This window comes from Larus michahellis, chromosome 6 (assembly GCF_964199755.1).
Source record: "Larus michahellis chromosome 6, bLarMic1.1, whole genome shotgun sequence".
Classification (NCBI taxonomy): Eukaryota; Metazoa; Chordata; class Aves; order Charadriiformes; family Laridae; genus Larus; species Larus michahellis.
This window is the reverse complement of record NC_133901.1, coordinates 33,047,186-33,067,335: the sequence shown is the minus strand read 5'-3', so window position 1 is coordinate 33,067,335 and position 20,150 is coordinate 33,047,186. Positions and strand designations below refer to the sequence as shown.

The window sequence follows — 20,150 nt, the reverse complement described above, 5'->3', positions numbered from 1 at the left end:
TTTACACCTCGGGGGGACTCAGCACAGGCCGTGCCTGTGAAACTACGCTGGGTTTGAGCCACTGGAGAGGGGTACGGCGGGATCCAAGGTGGGATCAGACGGTGAGGAGCCAGGACAGCTGGAGATGTGGAATTAAAGCAGCCACCTCCCCTCATGGATGAACCATGGCCCTGCCCGAGCTGCCAGGAGGGGCTGCGCTTTGACAAGGGCTCCCAAAGCCACAGCAGCAGCGGGCGAGGATGGAAAAGTCCTCGGAAAAGTGGAAATGACACTCCAGCTGCGGGAACCGTCCCCGGGGCTGATGAGATACAACCCCTTGCACCTCTTCAAATCAGTCCCTGCAGCGGTGCATTACACGTACGCTTTCACTCACAAGGTAAAGGCGAGACGGTTTTTTTTTTTTTGAAACACACAAAAAAGGAGATCAGGGCTCAGCTGGCGCCTGCAGGACGCCCCTGGCACCTGCAAACCGTCACGGGTTTGTTCCTATTCCTGTGCGCTCACTTTGACATTTAAACAAACGCATTTGAGGACACGCTTCACACTCACGCTATTAGAACCAACTGAGCAGGCATTCGTCAGCCGAAGGACCCTGCCCTAAGGACTGAGGCACGGGACATCACGGCACCCCCCTGGCACTTCTCGGGCGTAACAATGACCACGAGGGGCTGGGAGAACTTCAGTCCGAAGAGGCACGGGCCAGGAAACGAATAGCTGGAGAACTTCGTCTGGCACCCGGGCAATTTCAGCCCTCCCCAGAAGCCAGCTTCCAGTAAGTAGCACTATTTGCACGTTCAAGTTGAAGGCTAGTCCTTGAACTCGGGCTCTCCCAGAGCTTACGTCACCGCGTCCTGCCCTGCCACCAGCAACGTGGGGTGCGTGATTAGCATTCCAGAGCCCAGTACTTCCCACTGCGCCTAATTTACTGCGTCCTTGTGTTCAAACAATATGCCTTTACCATAGACTTCCCCCCTCCCCCCATCAAAAAGCAAAGGAATTATTAAAAAAGACAACCCATGTTTGGTACCCAAGGAGATGAAACTGGGTCAAACAAAGACCTACTGCAGCCAGTCTGCCAGAGGAAAGGATGCCAGGGAGAAAGCCAGACTCAACGGGAATGGTCATCAGCACCTGATCCCCTGCGAGGGCTGGCTCCAGCTGTCTTTATTTTATTTCGCATCACATTCCATTTTACATTGTTACCTGCTTTCAACACTCACCTCCCCCCAAAAGCGAGCAGAGCTGGGACACAGCGTGGCACCCCGGGGGATTCGAACAATTCCCGTTACATAGTGGTGTGGAACTAGTGCACAATTTGTAAAATTATAAGAAGAAAAAAAATCAAGTTATTGAAAACCTGCTGACAATAACTTCACTGAAACACTTTTACCACTTACATTTTCAACCCTTTGCCTTTATCACTACGTAACGTTACATGAATTTACTAGAACTGTTACCAGCAAGTACAGCAGAACATTGCTAAAAATCACATTTATAAGCCTAAAACCCATTTCCTTTTCTTCAATTTTGCAGATCAGAGCACGTGACAGAGCAAAACATCACAAACCATCCCCCCGCGATGCGTATGACACTTCATGGGACAACGCCACAGCACGGCAGCGGGTCTGCCGGAGGAGATGAAATAGCAGCAAGCCCTCCTTACAACGCTTAATAGATCAGGAAGCCGCAATTTCAGAGAGCTTATAAGATGTGGGGCTTTACGAAAGACCAGTTAAGATTCTATTCTAATTACTCGCATCAAGGAAAAAAAAATAAAAAATAAAAACAGCGTTCATTTAAAAAGCCTCAAAAAGCGGAATTCATACAAAATGAAGAGTATTCAAACATTTGAACAGTAGTTCGCTACCTTTCCTAAATGGCACCAGATCTCAAGTGGTTATGTGAAAGAAAAATCAGAAACATCTCACATTTTGCCTGTTATTCTAGAAGCAGAATTTCTCTCTTCGTATTTGCTGCTAAAAGGAAGAAATAAATGTGAACCGAGTATCGACGAACCTTTAATCTATACATCTTCTGATTTGGTTTGATTCAGTGAGTAGAAAAGATTTTTCCATACCCAAGTTATCTACAGATTATGTCTATATATAAAAAAAAATGCGTGGATATATACATTTCATACACACACACACACACGCTCGTACATATATACACAGACTGGTAATGGATCGTCCTCCCTCCGCAGCGGTGACCCACCGAACCCGTGCGCCACGTCAGAACCTGCTTTAAGGCTACAGAGTGTATCGATTACAGGACAAGACACAGGCAGTCGCTCTTGGTCTGGGCTATAATTGTTCCACGTCGTGATCTATTGTTTACACTTCTAGTTGCGCGTGACGAGATTTCAATAACTTAGAATTTGTTGTATAAAAACAATTCCAGAAACAGAACTCCCTTATTTGAGGAATGTCCCTGCTCCCCCCCCTCCCCCCGACATTGTTTTTGCTAATTGATTACAGAAGTCAAACTAAATCACATCAGAAACGGCAAACGCACGCTCTCGTCTTAATCTAAACTAACGTGCATCAAAACATTCTGCAGCGTGGCATCCTTTGATTTTCTCATCTTCTCGATGGCCCTGTGGAGATCCTGCTGCTGCACAGGTCGAATTTCATCTTCGTCATGGCTTTAAAAGGAAGAAAGAAAGAAAAAAAAAAAAAGCGAGGTAATGATTCAGGTGCTGCGTAAGAGCTATTCAAACAAAGAGAAGTAAACGCTGAACACAGCAGCTCTGACATAGATCCAGCATGACACTGGAAACATGTCCCCATCCATATTACCTGCGAGTATGGGAGATAACAACAGGAACATCACAGCAAAGGGATTTATGTGCGTGCAAGAGCGTTACCAGCATGGAAGACGGGTAATACAGGGCAGTAATATCACTCTCTTGTTGGTTCATGCCACCTCAAGCTTGACACCTTGGAACAAAGTCTTACTTTCATAGTCGAAATGAATAAAGGGAACTTATTTGTTGGGTTTTTTCATTGTAGAGTGGCGATTTGTCAAGAAAAAGAGAACTCCTGCTTTCTGTGAGTCATAGCGAGGTTTTCTAACCCTCTGTAAACTTGCAATTCAAATCAAAAGAGTAAAAACTAATAATTGGGCAGCGTGTAGCACTGGGAGCATTTGCAATTGCTGTTCAGCTATCGTAACAGACAGAATAAAGACACGTACGTCTCTTCTTCGCAGGCGGAATTAACGTATTCCCTGACGCACAGGAGTGCTGCATCCCGGCACATTTCTTTCAGATCACTGCCCGAGAAGCCGTCAGTCTCTTTAGCGACTTCAAGGAGATCAACACGCCTGTCCACCTGTCCAAACACAAAAGGCCAGAGCATGAGGACTCTGAAGTCATTTAACGTTCTTCACCAAGGACAAGAAATAGCCACCTGCAAGTATTGTTACCTGCCCTAAGAAGATCTTTTTCAGTCTGGGCGTTTTTTTTTTTTTTTTTTGGAGAGCTAAAAGAAATTTATTTTATTAACTTACGCTTTGAACCCTCCAAGTAGCTCATTTCATTAAATGAAACTGATGCTTCATCTCTTAAAACTCTGTAGCTGATAAAAACAAAAAACCCAACGGGCAACCAGAAGCGAACCACTGTATTGGTACATTCTGCCACTGCCGAAGCTCCCGTGCGGTTTTGGAAGCCTACTGGGTGGCAGAAACTGGATCACAGGAAAAATGACCCAGTTTCCCAAATGCCCACACGAGTTTCCTGCAACAGCACTGCTTTTTTTGGTAAAGGGCTTGATTAGACCCTACATGCATCTTTTTATTCCTAGACAACGCACACTACCCAACGGGTCTCCTTCCACAGCCCCAGCCCTTTTTTTATGCATTATTTGAAAGAGAGCATTTTGTTTTCGTAAATGCTTCTTTTGACCAGTAACGCGGCAAGGCTGGAGAAAGTTCCTCTCACAACTACGTTGTGTCATTGCCGCCTTTCAGAGCGGAATAAGAACTTCAAAAGCAGTTGTTCACGATCTCAGCCACTGGGTTGTCTGCTGAGTTACTGTACAACTGCTCCTACTTTATACGGCCATGAAATGGGGAACTGTGAGGCAAAATAACGTGTCTAGCTCCGTGCACTGGATCGGAGAGTAAACGCTTTCCAGCCAAGACCCCACATTTATTCAGTCCGTTTACAGAACCTCTGATAACAGCCCCTTCCACCCCATTTTGCAACGCATCAGGATTTTATTTTCAAAAAAGTTAAAGCCAAAACAGTCTAATAAAAGGCTAAACTTCAGGGGTGACTTCTTTTAAGTGGGAAACTATTCCGTGGTAACGAAGGCAAAGCCCCAAGTATATTATTTGCTGCTTCCAGCTACCCCTTCAACGCGTGCACTCCCCAGGATAACCCAAGGCGGCACCGACATCCACCGAGCACCCTTCCAATTCCCCACCGTCCCTCTCGCTTTTCTTGAAGGACAAGGGTTACGGCGATCCTGTCCTGTCAGCTCAGATCTCGAGCTTGGACTTAAGCCCCGGCGCCATGACCTACGACTCGGCACGCGGCACGTCTGGTTTGGGTCTGGAGCGAGCCGTCTGGCTCCCCAGGCGGGGAAGTGAAGGCAAAAGGGGCAGCTGGCTTACACCGGAGTGCCTCCTACAGACACTACAGCCCAGCCATCTTGAAGCGCTTTGCTTCAAAGAGTGATCCCCCACACAGATACCAAAGCCGGTAACAGCCAGCTGTGGATCCGCAACATTTGCTCCCTCTGGGGCCAAAGGCCATCACGCATTCAATGGAGCGGTGCAGCTGGCTAAGAACACATAGAAAACGGGCATGTTAGCGGGCATTAACAAGGATTTCCCTTTGCGTGATGAAGAAGGAACAAGATTTCAAGATAGGCAGGGAAAACAGAGGGCATGACTACACCTGCCACGCGAAGGACTGCCAGGAAGTTTGTCACCCTGGCTGAAAATAAGCTGGTCTTGAGAGATCCAATTCCGCCTCCTCCTATGGGATAACCAATACAGGCTGGTATTTTATTTCCCCTCTGAAAAATGTTGTTTGTGTGGCTGTGATCCGCTACCGGATGCTTGATATACCGTGTGTTCTTTCAGGAGCCGATTTAGGTTTCTGCCGAAGGCCTTAAGGCCGAGGTGCTGCAACTCCCAGGCCCAGCTGCTGAGGCAAAGGAGCCACAGAGCCCACCTGCGTGCGACGGCTGGGTGGCTGCAGCTATTCAGGGAGCCTCTATAAAAGTCTGTTATTTGGCATAACTCCCTAACAGCTCTTGAAAAGAAATTTGAGTCTAAAATCACCACTTGCAAGGGACGGTTTAGTTTGTTTGAGATTTTCTGCAAGTAGGTCAGCTCTTCCTCCACAACTCCTTTGGCATTTCGCATCCGTTCCGTTTCCACATCTCTGCCTAGTACTCTGCAAAAAAAGCCAACCTGTATTCTAATCCTATACAAACAATCCAAAATGACCCTTTGCAAAGCAATCTCCCCAGTATCTCAGCCATTCGCAACGATGAGCTGTGATTCTTAGAAAATATAAGTTGGTTTTACTAATGAGTGATATTTTTTAGAATAGACCTCAATCAAGACACACTTTGCAACATCAACTTCAAGACAATTAGTGCTGCAGACTAAATTTGTCAGGAGCCTCCAACAACGTTGGTCCCGTATCCTGCCAACAGATGCTACCAGACGTGCTCACAGCTACTCCTTCCCCTCATCTTGGGCTGCAGATGGTGACATGAACACCATACAATATTAGTAACACCATCCAGAGCAGTCTTCCTCTGAAGGAAATATGAGCTATGGATCAAAGCACAAAAAGCAGCACTGTCAGAAATTGTCATTCCTCCTTTCTTGACTTGAGCCAATAGACTGTACAGAGTTAAAAAAAAAAAAATCAGTATCTCTTCTCCCTGTGTCGTGATTTCTTTCGCTGCCCAAAGTGATTTCCAAACATGATTCACCTTCAGCATCTTTAGAGAGAGAAATATATTATCTTGTTACATAACAAGAAAATGGAGACAGCGAAATTAAGTAATTTTCCTCGGATATGGTGATTCCCCACAAAATCCGAGACTGCTGCGCACTGGCTGAGGCTCAGGCTTAAACCAGTAGGCAACTCTACTGCTTGAATTTAACACCACACCTAAAACCACAAAAGATGCCTAAGTTATAACCAGAAATACCCACATAGATAATCTCTACCTTACTTCAAGACAGTCAATCATAAAACACGTTAACTCCAGAGCTTGCACTCATGAAAACAGTAATACAACAAATTAACCATTAAAGAGGTCTACTTACGTTTTCATTTTTCAAAATCAGCTTCAAGATTGCTTCTCTCTGTTTCAGAGCCTTAAACAAAAGAGATTAAAGTTACCAGAGTACAAAAATAAATATACGTAACATCTATCTCAATTTTGTACTGCGTGGGCTTTCAGTCACAATTCAGTGACACAAGCTGGTCCCTCAAACGGAAGATGCGATACATGCTAAGGTGACCGATCTGATGGCAAATCACTCCGAAAAACGAGATCTAGGGTACTCTGACTCCAGGAGCACATGAAACTAAACATCTGACCATACACATTTACACTGACTACGGGGAAAGGGAAAATGCACTGACATTTAGCCTTACTTTGCCCTAAGTTTCTGAAAGCAGCTGTCTCCAAAGACTTCCCATCATCTTTAACGGAGGGCAGACTCTCTAGATCTAGGGGATGCTTTCAATAATCTGCTAAATCAGATGAAGAGGATGCTTAAAAAAAAAAAAATAATAAAATTTTAAATTCTACAGATGATGCTTGGTAAATTTTAAGCAATATAAATCACATACCGTGATGAGGTTACTGAAAGAAACAGTTCAGTCCTGAGCATATCCTTAATAGCGAGGTAAAACACATGGCAGCAAAGACACCGCGTTTTGTGACTCACAAAACCAAACTTGTTTCAAATTCACTTTCACTGCTAAAAAGGGAGAAAACTGCCCCATAGAGCCCCTGTCTCAAAAAATACTCCTTCCATTTCCCTCTGCTGTGCAGATAATTTCTTATGAGGAACTGTGGGCATTTTCATCTCATGCGTAGTTATAAAATCCGCATGGCTTTAGCTACTCTTCAGCTACCTGTGCACACTTCCAGTCCACAGCACAGAAATCACCAACCCCTGTAATATCCTGAGGCACTATTACCTGCGTGTAATTCACTCTTATAACGATGGCTCTTGATAGAAAGACACGATAAAGTACTAAAATACACATCCTTGCACCTTACTAATTCAAGGAAAACTTGAAGATGAGCAAGGTGTATGAAGCCCTATGAGCAGGCCTTGCAGAAAAGCGGTTTCTAGGTTGTAAATGCTTTGTTTCGAAAAGTATCCACCCACAAAGAGTGAAAGGCGGTTCAAACAAGATAGGTATGGGAACATGACTACTCTTTTGCACAATCAGGAAGAGTTTTACTCCTCCAGTTTTGTCTCTAAGTTTGTGAGAAAAAAAAAAAAAAAAAAGAATAATGAAGGGTATTTCTGTTGCCAGGAGGGAATACCGACAACCACGACTGAATTCTTTGTAACGTTGATATAAAGATGGCTTGTGGTATCGCTAAGTGTGTGAAGGCGACTAGAATACCTTCAAAAGGATAGCAATAGCAAAATTTATATTAAGGGTAACTTGTGAGGACTGACCTAATTGATAAAGACCTTAATTATCGCCTGTTTGGCATAAATCATATGCAGAATAGAAACAGTTTTCCAGATCGCTTGCTGCGCCTGACTGTGGAAAGGCTTCAGCAGAACACAGGCTTTGATCTCTCCTCTCCTTGAAAATTAAATACTGCATATCCCAGAAGGTAAAAAAGGTAGTCAATATGTACCTGCTTCTTGACACTGTATGACCTGGCTGTTGCTCTCCCCTGTAGGCAAGTGCGTGCAGTTGCTTTTGTGCTTTTTGTGGTTGTTTTCAAGTTAAAACTAAGCTCTTCCCAGAGTGCAGTGTCTAAGCCACTCTGTTCTTAAAATGAAGAAAATGGGTGGGAAGCTCTCAGAGCACATGGCATTATTTCAGACAAAAGATCCAAGGAATCCAGATTTCTGGGAGAAACTTCACCTTAAAAAGCCAAGTTATATACGTGCTTCTAAAAAACTAAAACCAGGTCAAAATAATACAGTCTTTATTGGAAAAAAAGACAGAGACGTGCATTCCCTGGCTGATAAGGCACCTGCCTGTAGCTCAGCACCAGGCACACTGTTCAGGCAAACCTGGTACAACTTACAGGTTGGTTGATGTGAAACCGGGTTGGCATTCTTCTCATGATTGCGGAGTCAAGATCCTGAGGACGGTTGGTGGCTCCCATCACTATTACCTGCATACACCAACAGAAAAAACTAGTCAGCCTGAAACCAGCTTTCGAAAACATTGCCGTACTGGAGTTTCAAAACCAAACATGTGACTCTTCCGCACTTTATCAGGAACATCGACATTTAAAGAAGTTACATAAGGTTTCTTGGTACTGATTTCAGCAAGTGGATTTAAACAGGCAGCTTAGGAGAGCACCGGTACCTCAGAGTACCAGATTTTTATGTCAGTCTGAAGCCTTTTGAGCCCCATTTGAAAGTCCAAATTCCAAGCGGTAACCCAAAACTTCTGCTTATAAGTCTTGGCGATGTCTGCTTAGTTCCTGGTGGTCTGGAAGGAGCTTGAAAGGAGATGATTTGATAAGGTATTAAAAAAATGTGGCATTTTTGTGCTGCGTGAAAAAAAGGCAGTCAGTTCACCAACCAAACTGGCAGCTTTCACATGCACAAAAGTGTTGTTTCTTTTTTTTAAGCATTAAAAAAAGCATTGAAAGTCAATAAGAGCCTATATGCACAGGTATACTGTAACAGCAGTAGATGTGCGCAAGCCAAGTTCAATACAAGGAGAGTATTTACCTCATTTAACCACATTCCAGTTATTAGTTTAAGAACAAATTTACTTCCCATTCACATCAGCCTTGTATTCTCATTTGTTATTGTAAGTTATGTACATTGTAAATACCCAGACACGAAAGTGAAAAATGTCAGGGAAATTAATCTCCTATCAATACAGCTTCCTGACATGCTGCTTTTTTGTCTGGGGTCACTGTTCCACAGCGAGCCCTGGCAGCTCCAGCAGCCCCTGGCCGGGCTGGGCTGTGTCCCGCAGCAGAGTCACCCTGCCACCTAGAGGCTTAATTATACGGTGGCAAATTGCTACACACAGAAAAAGCCAAAAGGCACATTTTTCACCAGGGCTCCTCCGGCAGCTTTCACCTTCTACAAAGCATTAGGCATGCCAGCGCTTTGCCTTCGCCTGCGCGCCAAACACACGCTGATGTTTGGCTGAGCTGCCTCTTGCAAAGATGCATCTCTGTGCATCCCCGGGGTCTGCACCACGGTCCGACGTTGGACCCCATTTCGCCCCCTCTGTGCGACCGGAGCTGAGGAGTCTTCCCAAAACTGGCTACGTGTGCAGGTTCTGCGAATGTGGGAATCCCCCAGGGCACAAATGCGGCTGTACGGGGCTTCCAGACTTGAACTGTCCCTTCAAGTAGCACAGCTCCGTTTTCCAGGCACTGTGCCTCAAGTTCCTGCCAGACTCAAGACTACATCCTTGGCAGGTGCGGCCCAAAGCTGAACGTGCTTTTCAGGTGTAATCAACACAGGAACAAATAACACACATCCCAATGCTTATTTACAATTTCCTGCTAGCATTTGAAATTTTTGTCACCATAACAAAAGCCAAATTTAATTCTTATTCAAAGGAGATTTGTTTGGCAAGAATCAGACAAGCAACCGAAAGCTCCCAAGTAAACACCTGTAAATAACAAAAAGAGCCCAGCGAGCTGGCTGTCAAAAGCTGAGACAATGCAAATGTCAAAACCATCACGTAAAGAACACTTCCCGAATTGCAACGCCATCTCAGGGAGGAGCCTGAAATACGGTATTGAAACGAAACACTCCTGCTGAAAAACTCCCCAGAAACCTGAATCAACCCCCGCGGTGCCTCTGGCCAATTGTTTGCATTGCATTTGACTTGGTGGACCCCTGCCACCACTCTTGTAAGGGGCAAGAGGGACTTGTTGAGGCTCTGCATGCTGAACTGGAGAGATGGGTAAGATGACATATTGTCTTACTGCAGGGAACGGACAATTTGACTTGCTCCAAGAGGCTGTCAGTGTATTGGGGAAAAAAAGATAATACATTCAAACACGGGAATATTAGCTTCCAGTTAAGTGTTCATACCATTAGCCTCTTATTAATGGTAAGCAAACACCCTGCTTTAAAGCCTCTCAGTATATATATTCACTGCGTTCTAATCAGTTTTTAAAAAAACAACTGAAAAAAAATCTTTAGCACAAGCTTGAGAGAGGAGGAAAAGCAGATTTTACAAAGAAAGAACTAATGGAGGTCAGAGCGTCAGAACCCATTCACAGAAAAATAGAGATTAAAAAGGCTGAAGATTTTAACATTGGAGAATAAAAATAATTTTTAAAGGCCTTAAAAAGATTGCTCCGGGTGACAGTTTAGAAACATACCAAGCAGGCTTTCATCCACGCTACATCCAAGTCATTTACATTGTACATGCTTACCTTTGTTTTTACAGCACCAGCAGCTTTTGCATTTTTTTCTCTCTCCAAAATACAATAATTCTATTGAGATTATAGGAGGGGGGACGGAAGTGTACAGAAATAATGGGATGGAAGCATGGTTCCATTTAACAGAATTTGCCTTTGGATAACATCAACTTACTCTGGAGAGATTAACTCCAGAGTCTAGTGCTTGTCTAATGCTAGTCCAATCTTTTCTGGAAACAAACCAAGCAACCTGCAATTGGGATGAATACTCAGATCTTTCAATACCTTTCCTGAAATCAGGGATTCACTTCTCCTCAAGAAAATACTGTTGACAAAATGTTTTTCAAAACACTACATACGGTTTACAAAGTCCCAATTTTGACAGCTCGAACTATACAGCTATATTACTGAGACTTAAGACACTTCTGAAAATAACACCTCTTAATTAAAACCAAAATACCTACAAAAACAGACTTCTCAAGAAGAAAAATGATCTATTAATATAACTCATCTCATTCCCGTAATAGACTGGTAAGCAGTAATACTGACAGGTAACGAATCTTTTGGCAATTAGTACTACATGCAATCAGTATCTCTTCCCAAATGGCCCAATGCACAATAACTGAGAGGGAAGAATCATGTCACTTTTCCCGTCATCCTTTGTACTTACTTGGCAGTTATAATCGGTGTCCAGTCCATCCCACAGACTCATGAACTGAGCTTTCATCATAGCTGTAGCTTCATGGTCGGAACTCGACCGACTTCGTAAGAAGGAATCTGTATTAAAGGATTCGGTAAAGCATTTTACTTTCAATCCTGCTATACACTATGCTGTTTGATTTCTCACGTGCAGACCTGTGCTGCTATTCTCTATCTTATACATATATTTTTTAATAAACATTGTCAAAAAAATGACAAATATTTCTCACGATGAAGAATAGGAAAGTGGAATCCCACCATATTTTTAAGCACATCTTTTAAATTACATTACATGAGTATGTACTTATTGCGTAAGGTTGTCCCAAATCTTGTGCTCCGAATTTTCACTTTCTGGAATTCACGGAAAGTGTAACCTTAATTTCTCATGCAATTTCTCATGGAAGCATTCAGATCCTGGCAAGCTAGAGAACACCAAGGCACAGGAGAACAGCAAGCTGCAAGACTGATATAAAGTAGGCTACACACTTTGTTATTCAGAGCTCTAACTCTGCTAGTGGTTGCCTAAAGAATTCCCAACAGCTAGAAAAAGACTACATTTTTCACACCTATACAAAAGGATAAAAAACATCCTAAGAACATGGCCCCTTCATAAACCTGATCTGTGGAAAGGGTAAAAGCTTCTCCAGGCTCTGTTTCTGCAAGCCGTACAACTCACTCTTAAGAAGTGCCAGTGCTACAATGAACCATTTTAACTGAACGGCTCAAGTTCACAGGGACTTAAACACTAATGTGACAAGTCCAAATGCACCGTACAACTGGACCTTTGATGTCTTCCTTGTTGAACTTCCCCTCCTACTTCTTCAGCCTTATTAAACTATTATTTCTGAGCTCTCCTAAACCTGCATTTTATTTTCCATTATGTGCCCTCACGGCAGAAGTGTTAGAAGTGTATTTAGTGATGGGTTTCCTGAAGACGTAGTTCCCTTGACAGAAGAAAAGCTTTCCTCATGAACAACGCTAGCCCAGCCAAAAATAAGCAGCAACTTATTTTACTTGTAATTTCCTCCACTAACATGAGGAAGAAATACACTGTTTTTCCTAATTTGCCACTATTACTTTACAATATTATTTATAATACTAAACCCTGTTCTATTATCACTCTTTTTAAGGAAAAGATGACAGTAGATCAATATACCCAACAATTTGAACCTACAGTTTAATGTCACTCTGCTATAGTTACTTACAAAAAAAAAAAAAAGTTTTTTTACCTATTTCGTCAATAAAAATGATAGACGGTTGGAGCTTTACAGCAAGGGAGAAGACAGCAGCAGCCAATTTTTGAGACTCTCCATACCATTTGTCCGTCAGTGTTGATGGCTGGAGATTAATAAATCGACAACCTGCTTCCTTTGCCGTAGCTTTGGCGATCAGCGTTTTGCCACAACCAGGAGGGCCATAGAGAAGTACTCCTGAAAAAGTAACGGTGTTAACGCTCTCTGGTCACTGTACAGAAAACATGCTTTGGTATGACAGACCTGAGAGTGTCCAGGCTTGTATTTTATCCAAGTTTTTAAAAGATAAGAAACCAAGTTACACAGCATTCCACCAAATCAAATACAGAGTTATTTAAGATATCCTTATTATAAAATTAAAGCTAAGAATATCTAAAAACAGGTATGGTGAAATTGAAAGGAGACATTTGTCTGAAAGATGACTCTTATTACTGAGACCACTAATGTTACACAAAACTAAAACCCTCTTTATTTCCTCTAAGCATTTGACAGGCCTTGTTTATAGCCAGTTTCAGTCTTGCTAATAAAACTTAGCACAGAGAGGGGAGAAGAAAAAAAAAAAAAAAAAGAGCGCATAAACATCTTAAACAAATTACCCACAATTAAATTTGACATCTCATATTATTTTTAAACTTGTCACAGAGAAAGATTTCACAGTAGTGTTTTTCTAACATAGCTGTAAAGAAAACAATTTAAAGAAAAAAAAAAGTCAAACAAGCCTGAAACAGAAGAGAATTACTAGGGTTTTTTTTCTGTTTATGTGACTGACAACCACAAACATAATTACTCTGAAGCAATGACTTCCTATTAACACACAGTAATAAAACTGGGGAGCTTGCTCTATATGGAAAGTCTGCTTTAAAAAGATAAATAAAACCATAATTTTTTCCTTCAGCTTATTAGATCATGACATTAAAGTAATTTTCCAGACAGTTTCAATTTGTGACTTAAACAGAAAGTTGCCTGGAAAAACTAAAACAGCTACAAAAGTGCTTAATTTTCCATCACTTAGGACACGAAACCGAGATGGTCATGGACACAGGCAGTAATTAATAGTTTTCAGAGCATTTTCAGAAGACAATATTCCAGGGATCAGAGCAGTAGAGATAAACTTTGGCATCTTCTCCAACATTTTAGGTTCAAATTCTGCTCGTTTGCAGTAACATACAGCAAATATGGCTGTAAGGATTCCAGCAGAGAGACTGCAATTTGTGTTTTACTGTTGGAAAGTTAATTTGTCACCCGCCGGTTTCCTTACTGCCTCAATACTGTGCAACTCAACTCCAGAGAAAATCAAGGCATCTCCAGAATACAAATGGAATCTCCGTCTCTTTGAATGACTGGAATTTCTAGGACTAGAACAGAGAGATGTCTGCAAGATTAGCCTATGTTGACATCTCATGTTTATGTTTCTACGACACCACAGACACATTAACCAAGAGTACAAAGCTGTACAGCAGAGTTATAGCTCACCTCTGCCAAAGCACAAGATGGGGTATAACAGGAAAAAAAAGCTGACGATTGAGGCAGTTAAAAATGCAGGCTACATAGATTACTGCACCGAAATGTACTATCAATAACTGAAATGCAATTATCGCTTCATTATTAAGATTAAACTTATTCACTAGAACTTGATTTCACGGCAAGAGAAGAGGAAAAACCTGAGGGTTTTCCCTGGCATCAGTCCTAATGGTTGCACTTTGGACTGGCAACACGCTTCCTCTTTCCTTTCTGGGTAATTGTAACCTTTTTTTTTTTTAAATACCAACATATAAATCCTTAATATTTCCTTCCTACCTTTTGGTGGCTGTAAGAGCCTGGAATTCTCAAACAAGTATTTCTTCTTGATGGGCAAAATGACAGTGTCTTTCAAATCTGTAATAACATCATCCAAGCCTGCAATATCACTCCAGGTTACCTAATATGGAAAAACAGTATTAGAAATTACCATCACAGTCCCTGCCAACAAAAAATATTGACAAGCTTAAAAGTAGTGCAAGGCCTCAAAAATAAAAAAGTAATTAAAAACCCCTCCGCTCTCAACAATGCAATTTTAGTTCTAAATTACAGAAATATTTTCAATGTTTTTCCATACATAAATATATATGACAAATAATGTAACCCAAAGTTAAAATCAAGATCTTCCACATCTGAAGCACTTCTATTGGAGCAGCATGGAAGAGAGTTTCTTACATGCATGCTAAGTGGGTCTACGAGATGTGCAGCAATACTCATTTCGTATTCAGTAAGCTTGACGTTTTTCACTCCAATTTGCTTCATTAGTTTTTCAGCCTGGGGGGAATAAAATGCCAAGAAAAATCAGAGAAAGAAACTGAATGCCTAACTCAAAAATTAGTTTTTAAAGAACAGATATTTGGCATCTGAAAAGCTTCTCCATAAGTCATATCTGAGAAGAGGTTAAGTATTTCTGAAGTAGAAGGTTCCGCTATTTCCTAATGACTTCTTGTCACTTGAGCGAAACTAAGTCACATGTCTCAGTTCCCATCACATAAGTCTCACGCCAGCCCTCCCACCCCCAAAAACGCAAGTCATACATTATGACCTGAAAAGCAACCAAAATAAACATTAAAACATGGGAGTTTTCTGTTCAGAACAGGTTTGCAGACACACAGGTAACCTCAGTACAAAATGACTTCCATTTTGTCAAATGCTGAAACAGGTATGTTACACTTAAAAAAAGCTCATAAAGTCCTAACAAACTTTGTACAGAATTCAGATAAAGAGCCAGAAATGGGTTATTAAATAGAACTCTGTAAGTTCTTTCACATACTTAATTATCTTCCTTCACAACCCTGCAAATAATACACACACACTTTAATAGGAGACATAATTGTGTTATTATAAAAAGCATGGCTCCCCAAACCTCCACAGCCCTGTATCAAGGAGAGATTAGTACATTTAAAAAAAAAAAAAAAAGAAAAAAAAAAGGTAATTCACAGAAGCCAGCCATTTTTTTTTTCCTATGTATTCAATGTCATCTTTTTCCCAATTTAAAAGGAAAAGTCATTTGGTTGTGTTAACACACTTTCAGAATTCCGTTTCTCTTTATACTCAGACTTGCGGTTAAGTCTGACACGCACTTGGGATATTGCAACTTCTTATATAATAGCTGGCTCTAGCACAGATTGTGAAAGCCGATTTTTAAAGCAGAAACAATTTTTTAACTAAAGATTTCGTTTAAAAAAAAAAAAAAAAAGCAAACCCACCCAAACCAGAATAAGGTTGCTCAAAACTGCTGTCTGAATCTGCGAAATTTGTGTCAGCCAGAAAACAAAGAGAAAAAAAAAGTTGCAACATTTCCTTCAATACTTTCCAAAGGAAACATTTAACTTTTGGTTTTGAAATGCACCTAAATCTTTTCCCAGATCATTAACCACCATGAATCATTCTAGTTCAACATAAGAAATGAGGCGTTTCACTTTTTTTTTTCCCTCCCTTTTCCAGGGCATTTTTGCTGCTACTGAAGGTGCGGGGAGAACAGAGGTAGAGGGACAAAGTGCAAGCTATTCTTTAAAAGGCATTTGGACAGCAGTGGTCCTCTTTGTCATGAATAACTACTGGCTCTGCCATTAAGTTGCCAAAAAGCAGCAGAGAATTAAGTTATTTCTGCTCAAGGTTTGAAAAGGCAACCAAGAGACTGATGAGAGCGTTATTTAACGAGACTGCTGCTTAGCAAAGTTGTCAGAACCAGAAACAGCACTGGGACCACACACTTGCAGATAATTAGAGACAACATCACACTCCAGTTCAACAGTTGTTCCACTACTTCAAGCTAGAAATTTTAACTTGTTATAAAATGTAAGCACTGAAAACGCTATAACAGCCTAGTCACTGAGATTTACTAAAAAATAATTCTAGTTTTTTTTATTATTCCACATACTTTTGCAAATTATTTTGTTGGTTATTGCAAGTCCAGTTTTCAGTGAGCAGATTTCTCTGTATGAGCGGTAATGAACAAGACAGCATTTCACAGAAATATTTATGAATAAAATCCTACCTGTTTCTGAGCTTCTACTTTTTGCTTTCTGGTCGGATCAATGGCATCGACCATCCATTTAATGGTAAAATATGTTACAGCACCAAATATGGTTAAACGAAAAATTAATCCAACCACTTCATTCCGGCTCAGGGGACGTGAAAATGCTTCAGCATGGACCATTTTGCCTCTCAACACTAAATGTAAAAAAGCACAGGAAGGGACAGAAAGAAAGAAAATTAAAGCTGCCTTATATTTAAACACCATTTTATAAAAACCATTTCCCACATACACAGTGGGCATAGAGCTTATCATGAAGTTATAATGAAATACCTCAACAATAGCACAACCCCAAGATATAAAACTGAGCAAGATTAAAACGTGCAGCACCGAGTATAACAATGGTTTCATTTCCACTTTCACTGAGCAGAGAAGAAATGGCAGCAACAATTTGAGGCCTTACTTCTTGACTGACTACATGCAAAAAAGTCTTGATTTCACTCTTCCCTCAAGAAATCTGCCTTCCTTTCAGCTATACAATACCCTAATAAAGTAATAAAGATTACTTTATTTCAGTGCCAAGTTTGCATTAAGACTGCCATTTTGTGACCGTTATTGACCCAAGAATGCCAAGTCATGGAGACAAAGATAACTACGTTATTTAAACAGGAAGTTCTTTCTCCTAAGAAGAAGTTTAAAGGAAAGGCACCCAATTGCCACACTAAGGAGCGAGCGACGACTTGTATTTGAACAAAATGAGGTTAAACGCTGGAGCCTGCACCTAGCAGAATATATTTTGAGTTATTAATATCCTCAGAAAACTGAAAATGCTGGATATGGCACACAGCTATCAAGGGAAAAGGCTGTCTACTGTATGAGCCAAACCCAGAAAGTACAGCACCTTCAAGTTCAGTGAGCATGCCTCAGAGAGGAAAAATCTCTTCCGAAAACATTGAAAAATGACTTACAAAACCGGGGCCCTCTTTCTGCAGTCCACTTTCTCCTCAGCTGGTGGGGTTTCCACTTGAGAATCCCCAGCGGTCTCCTTGCTCGCTGCCTGATTTCCCCGCTCCAAGGGCAAAACCAGTGGCAATTCCTTTGGCGGCTTCCAACGCTCTCTGGCTGGTCTCCAAACGGAGCTGTCAGCCAGGGAAAAGCCAAGCTACCTAGAGCCAAGATATTCTTGAATTCTCCCCCTCACTTGGCTAGCGGTCACACGATGTCGACCCTGTCTTCGACTCAAGGCATAGAGCCTGTTTACAAGGATTTGGCAGGCTGGAATTAAGAGAACCACCGCGATCCGTTTACCAAAAGACGCCAGCGGCTCGCTACCATATTCCAGTGCGCAGACTGCTAAAACAGTTTCGGTTTTCTTTTTAACTCTTCGATCTCTGTTTAGAAATTTAAGCATCAAGGCAGTTGCTGTGCATACCTGCTTGGAAATCAAATAAAATTCGCATGCTTAGGCATCTAAGCAAGTAATACAGAGCTAGGAGGTTCTGCATGTTCTCTTAAGCCTGATATATTAAACTAAAAGGGCAAGCAAGAAAAAAAGCTTCCAAAAAAGACGAGAATCCTATGAAAAAAACTCCACTTTTTATGCAATCCTTGCCCTGAATACCAATTGTAAGAAAAAAACCCCAAAACTTTAGCCGGAGAGAAATTTAAGGATAACCTTTCCAAACGAAGCTCTCCTCGCCCCGCGCGAATTTTAGCATGTATTTTCTGGGCAGATGGCCGAGATAACGAGCAGGGCAGCTAATTGCTCAGCAACCCTCAGCTCCCGACGGCTGGTTCCCGTTCCGTTCCCTCAGGGCGGCCGAGGGACAGCTCGGTCACCGGGAGGACAGCCCGGCCTCTCCCCGTTTCCCCTTCAAGGGCTCGGTTTCTACCCCCCCGGGGCCGCTTCCCGGACAGGCCGCCCAGACCAGGCGGGGGCCGGAGGTGACGGGAGGGAAGGGGCATGGCCACCCTGCCCAGCTGAGGGCAGGAGCAGGCCTCGGGGAGCCCCCGGGGCCCGGCCATGGTGGCGCGGTGAGGGGAAGGCGGCACCGGTGAGGGCCGGACCCGCCGCCCGTGACCTTCCCGCCGCCCGGTAGTTGTCGGCGAGGCGACGGGCGGCCGGCCAGGCCCTCTCTCTCCCTCCCGCCGGGTCACTCACCCCTCGGGCCGGTCTCGCGGAGGGAAGAAGGGAGGAGGGAGGAAGGAGGAAGGAAGGCGGAAGGCGGCGGCGGCAGCAACGTGAACGCGGGCTCGGGCGCGGGCGCGGGCTCGGGCTCGGGCTCGGCGGCGCGTCCCGCGCTTCCCCCTCCGGCCGGCTCCCGCCGCCCCGCACCGAAGGTTCCGCCCGCCAGAAAAAAGGTTGAAATAAGGGAAAGTTTGGGAAAACGAGGGGTTTGGCAGATTTGGGATGCCACGGGGATCTGCCAGAATGAAAATCGTGGAAATTTAAGGATTCATTGGTAGTTTGCTAAGAGATACTGAGGTAATAGCTTGCCAATTTCAACTTGTAATGAAAACAGTAACTTTACTCTCTCTCTCTAGTAAGAGAAAAATGTACAGAAAAAGGTTTAAATAAGGGGACCTCTGTAATTAGTGTAATCAATCCAAAGTCTTGGCAACTTTTCTTCAACTCTTCTGCGCTTGTGTCCGTGCTGCTGAAGGTTTAAGGCCTTTCGGACCTAGAGAGCCTCATCGCTTTGGTTTGCGCTTCCCTGGCATTCACACGTTGTCCAGGGGCTTGCTAACCAGGATCATCATTTGTTTGTCAAGAGCAGTTAGCTTTTCGTACAACACTAATTTTATTATGGGTCCTTTTCAGACGTCATCCCTCGTACGCAAAGGCAGGTGCTGCACCCACCCAGGAGACTGCCGAAGCTGCTGGTGGCCCCCGTGGACAAGGACCCGCGGAGCAGATCTGCTCCAGCTTCACGTTTCCAGCTTTTTCCAGTTTCGTGCACTAGGAAAACACTATTGTGTTTGAATTACCATCACCCCAGGAAAATATTTTGGACCCCTTCTTTTTTTTTTCTCCCACTCTTAAACCACAGATCAGACCTTCTGCCCTGTGACTCCTCCACCGTACCTGCTCCGCCAGCACCGCCACAGGTAGAGAAGGTGACGCTGAATTTCCTCCCCGCGGCTGACCTCGTTCGTGACGAACCCCAGGCATGCTCTCCGTTCACCCGAGTGGGATGTCACCCACCCCACCAGTCATTGTGCCGATCGTGCGTGGTGTTTTCATCATTAAATACATGTGTAGAAAAATTTAATTGTAAAATAAATGTACCAGTGTTTAAATGCACCTGTTGATTTCCAGGCGGCCTGCCTTTTCTGCTGCTCCTCCAGTCTTTGACGTTAAATAAGATTATAATCTCGAGAATTATTTTTTTTCAAGCTATGTACTATATGTGAACAGTTTCCCTTTGATGTTTAAAAATGAACTAGATGTAATTAGTGATGCTGACAGCTTTTGCTATTAATTTGAGGCTTATAGTTATTCTTGCAATCACCCCTTTTGAATAGAAAAAGGATAATCAATCATTTCACAGTCTGCGTTTCATGCACTAGGAAAACACTGTTGTGTTCAAATTACTGTTACTGTAGGAAAAT

General features: G+C 42.8%; 1 protein-coding gene and 1 long non-coding RNA gene across 4 annotated transcripts; one reads left to right on the top strand and one right to left on the bottom strand.

Moving 5' to 3' along the window:
* Positions 1-1,041: 1,041 nt before the first annotated feature.
* Positions 1,042-18,868, bottom strand: ATAD1 (ATPase family AAA domain containing 1). Of its 3 annotated transcripts, none has more exons than XM_074592605.1 (10): positions 18,700-18,868; positions 16,560-16,735; positions 14,735-14,833; positions 14,339-14,459; positions 12,518-12,718; positions 11,260-11,366; positions 8,268-8,357; positions 6,301-6,351; positions 3,196-3,332; positions 1,042-2,644 (listed from the first exon to the last, which is right to left on the bottom strand). In XM_074592605.1, exons 2-10 carry the CDS (start codon positions 16,719-16,721, stop codon positions 2,524-2,526), a joined length of 1,089 nt encoding a protein of 362 aa, XP_074448706.1. In that variant the 5' UTR covers positions 16,722-16,735; positions 18,700-18,868; the 3' UTR covers positions 1,042-2,523. The 3 variants fall into 3 exon arrangements, with proteins under 3 accessions (XP_074448706.1, XP_074448705.1, XP_074448707.1); XM_074592604.1 differs by lacking the exon at positions 18,700-18,868 and adding an exon at positions 18,214-18,456; XM_074592606.1 differs by lacking the exon at positions 18,700-18,868 and adding an exon at positions 17,507-17,965.
* LOC141745241 (uncharacterized) lies at positions 18,759-19,842 on the top strand. Its single transcript, XR_012587714.1, has 2 exons — positions 18,759-18,899; positions 19,360-19,842. It is a non-coding gene; the product is annotated as an uncharacterized LOC141745241 (long non-coding RNA).
* Positions 19,843-20,150: the final 308 nt, after the last annotated feature.

Coding starts and splice junctions, on each gene's coding strand:
- ATAD1 (XM_074592604.1), bottom strand. CDS start 18,256: ATGCTAAAATTCGCGCGGGGCGAGGAGAGCTTCGTTTGGAAAG. Junction 14,834..16,559: donor AAGTAGAAGCTCAGAAACAG/GTAGGATTTTAT, acceptor TATTCCCCCCAG/GCTGAAAAACTAATGAAGCA. Junction 6,352..8,267: donor GGTTTCACATCAACCAACCT/GTAAGTTGTACC, acceptor CTTTTGTTTAAG/GCTCTGAAACAGAGAGAAGC.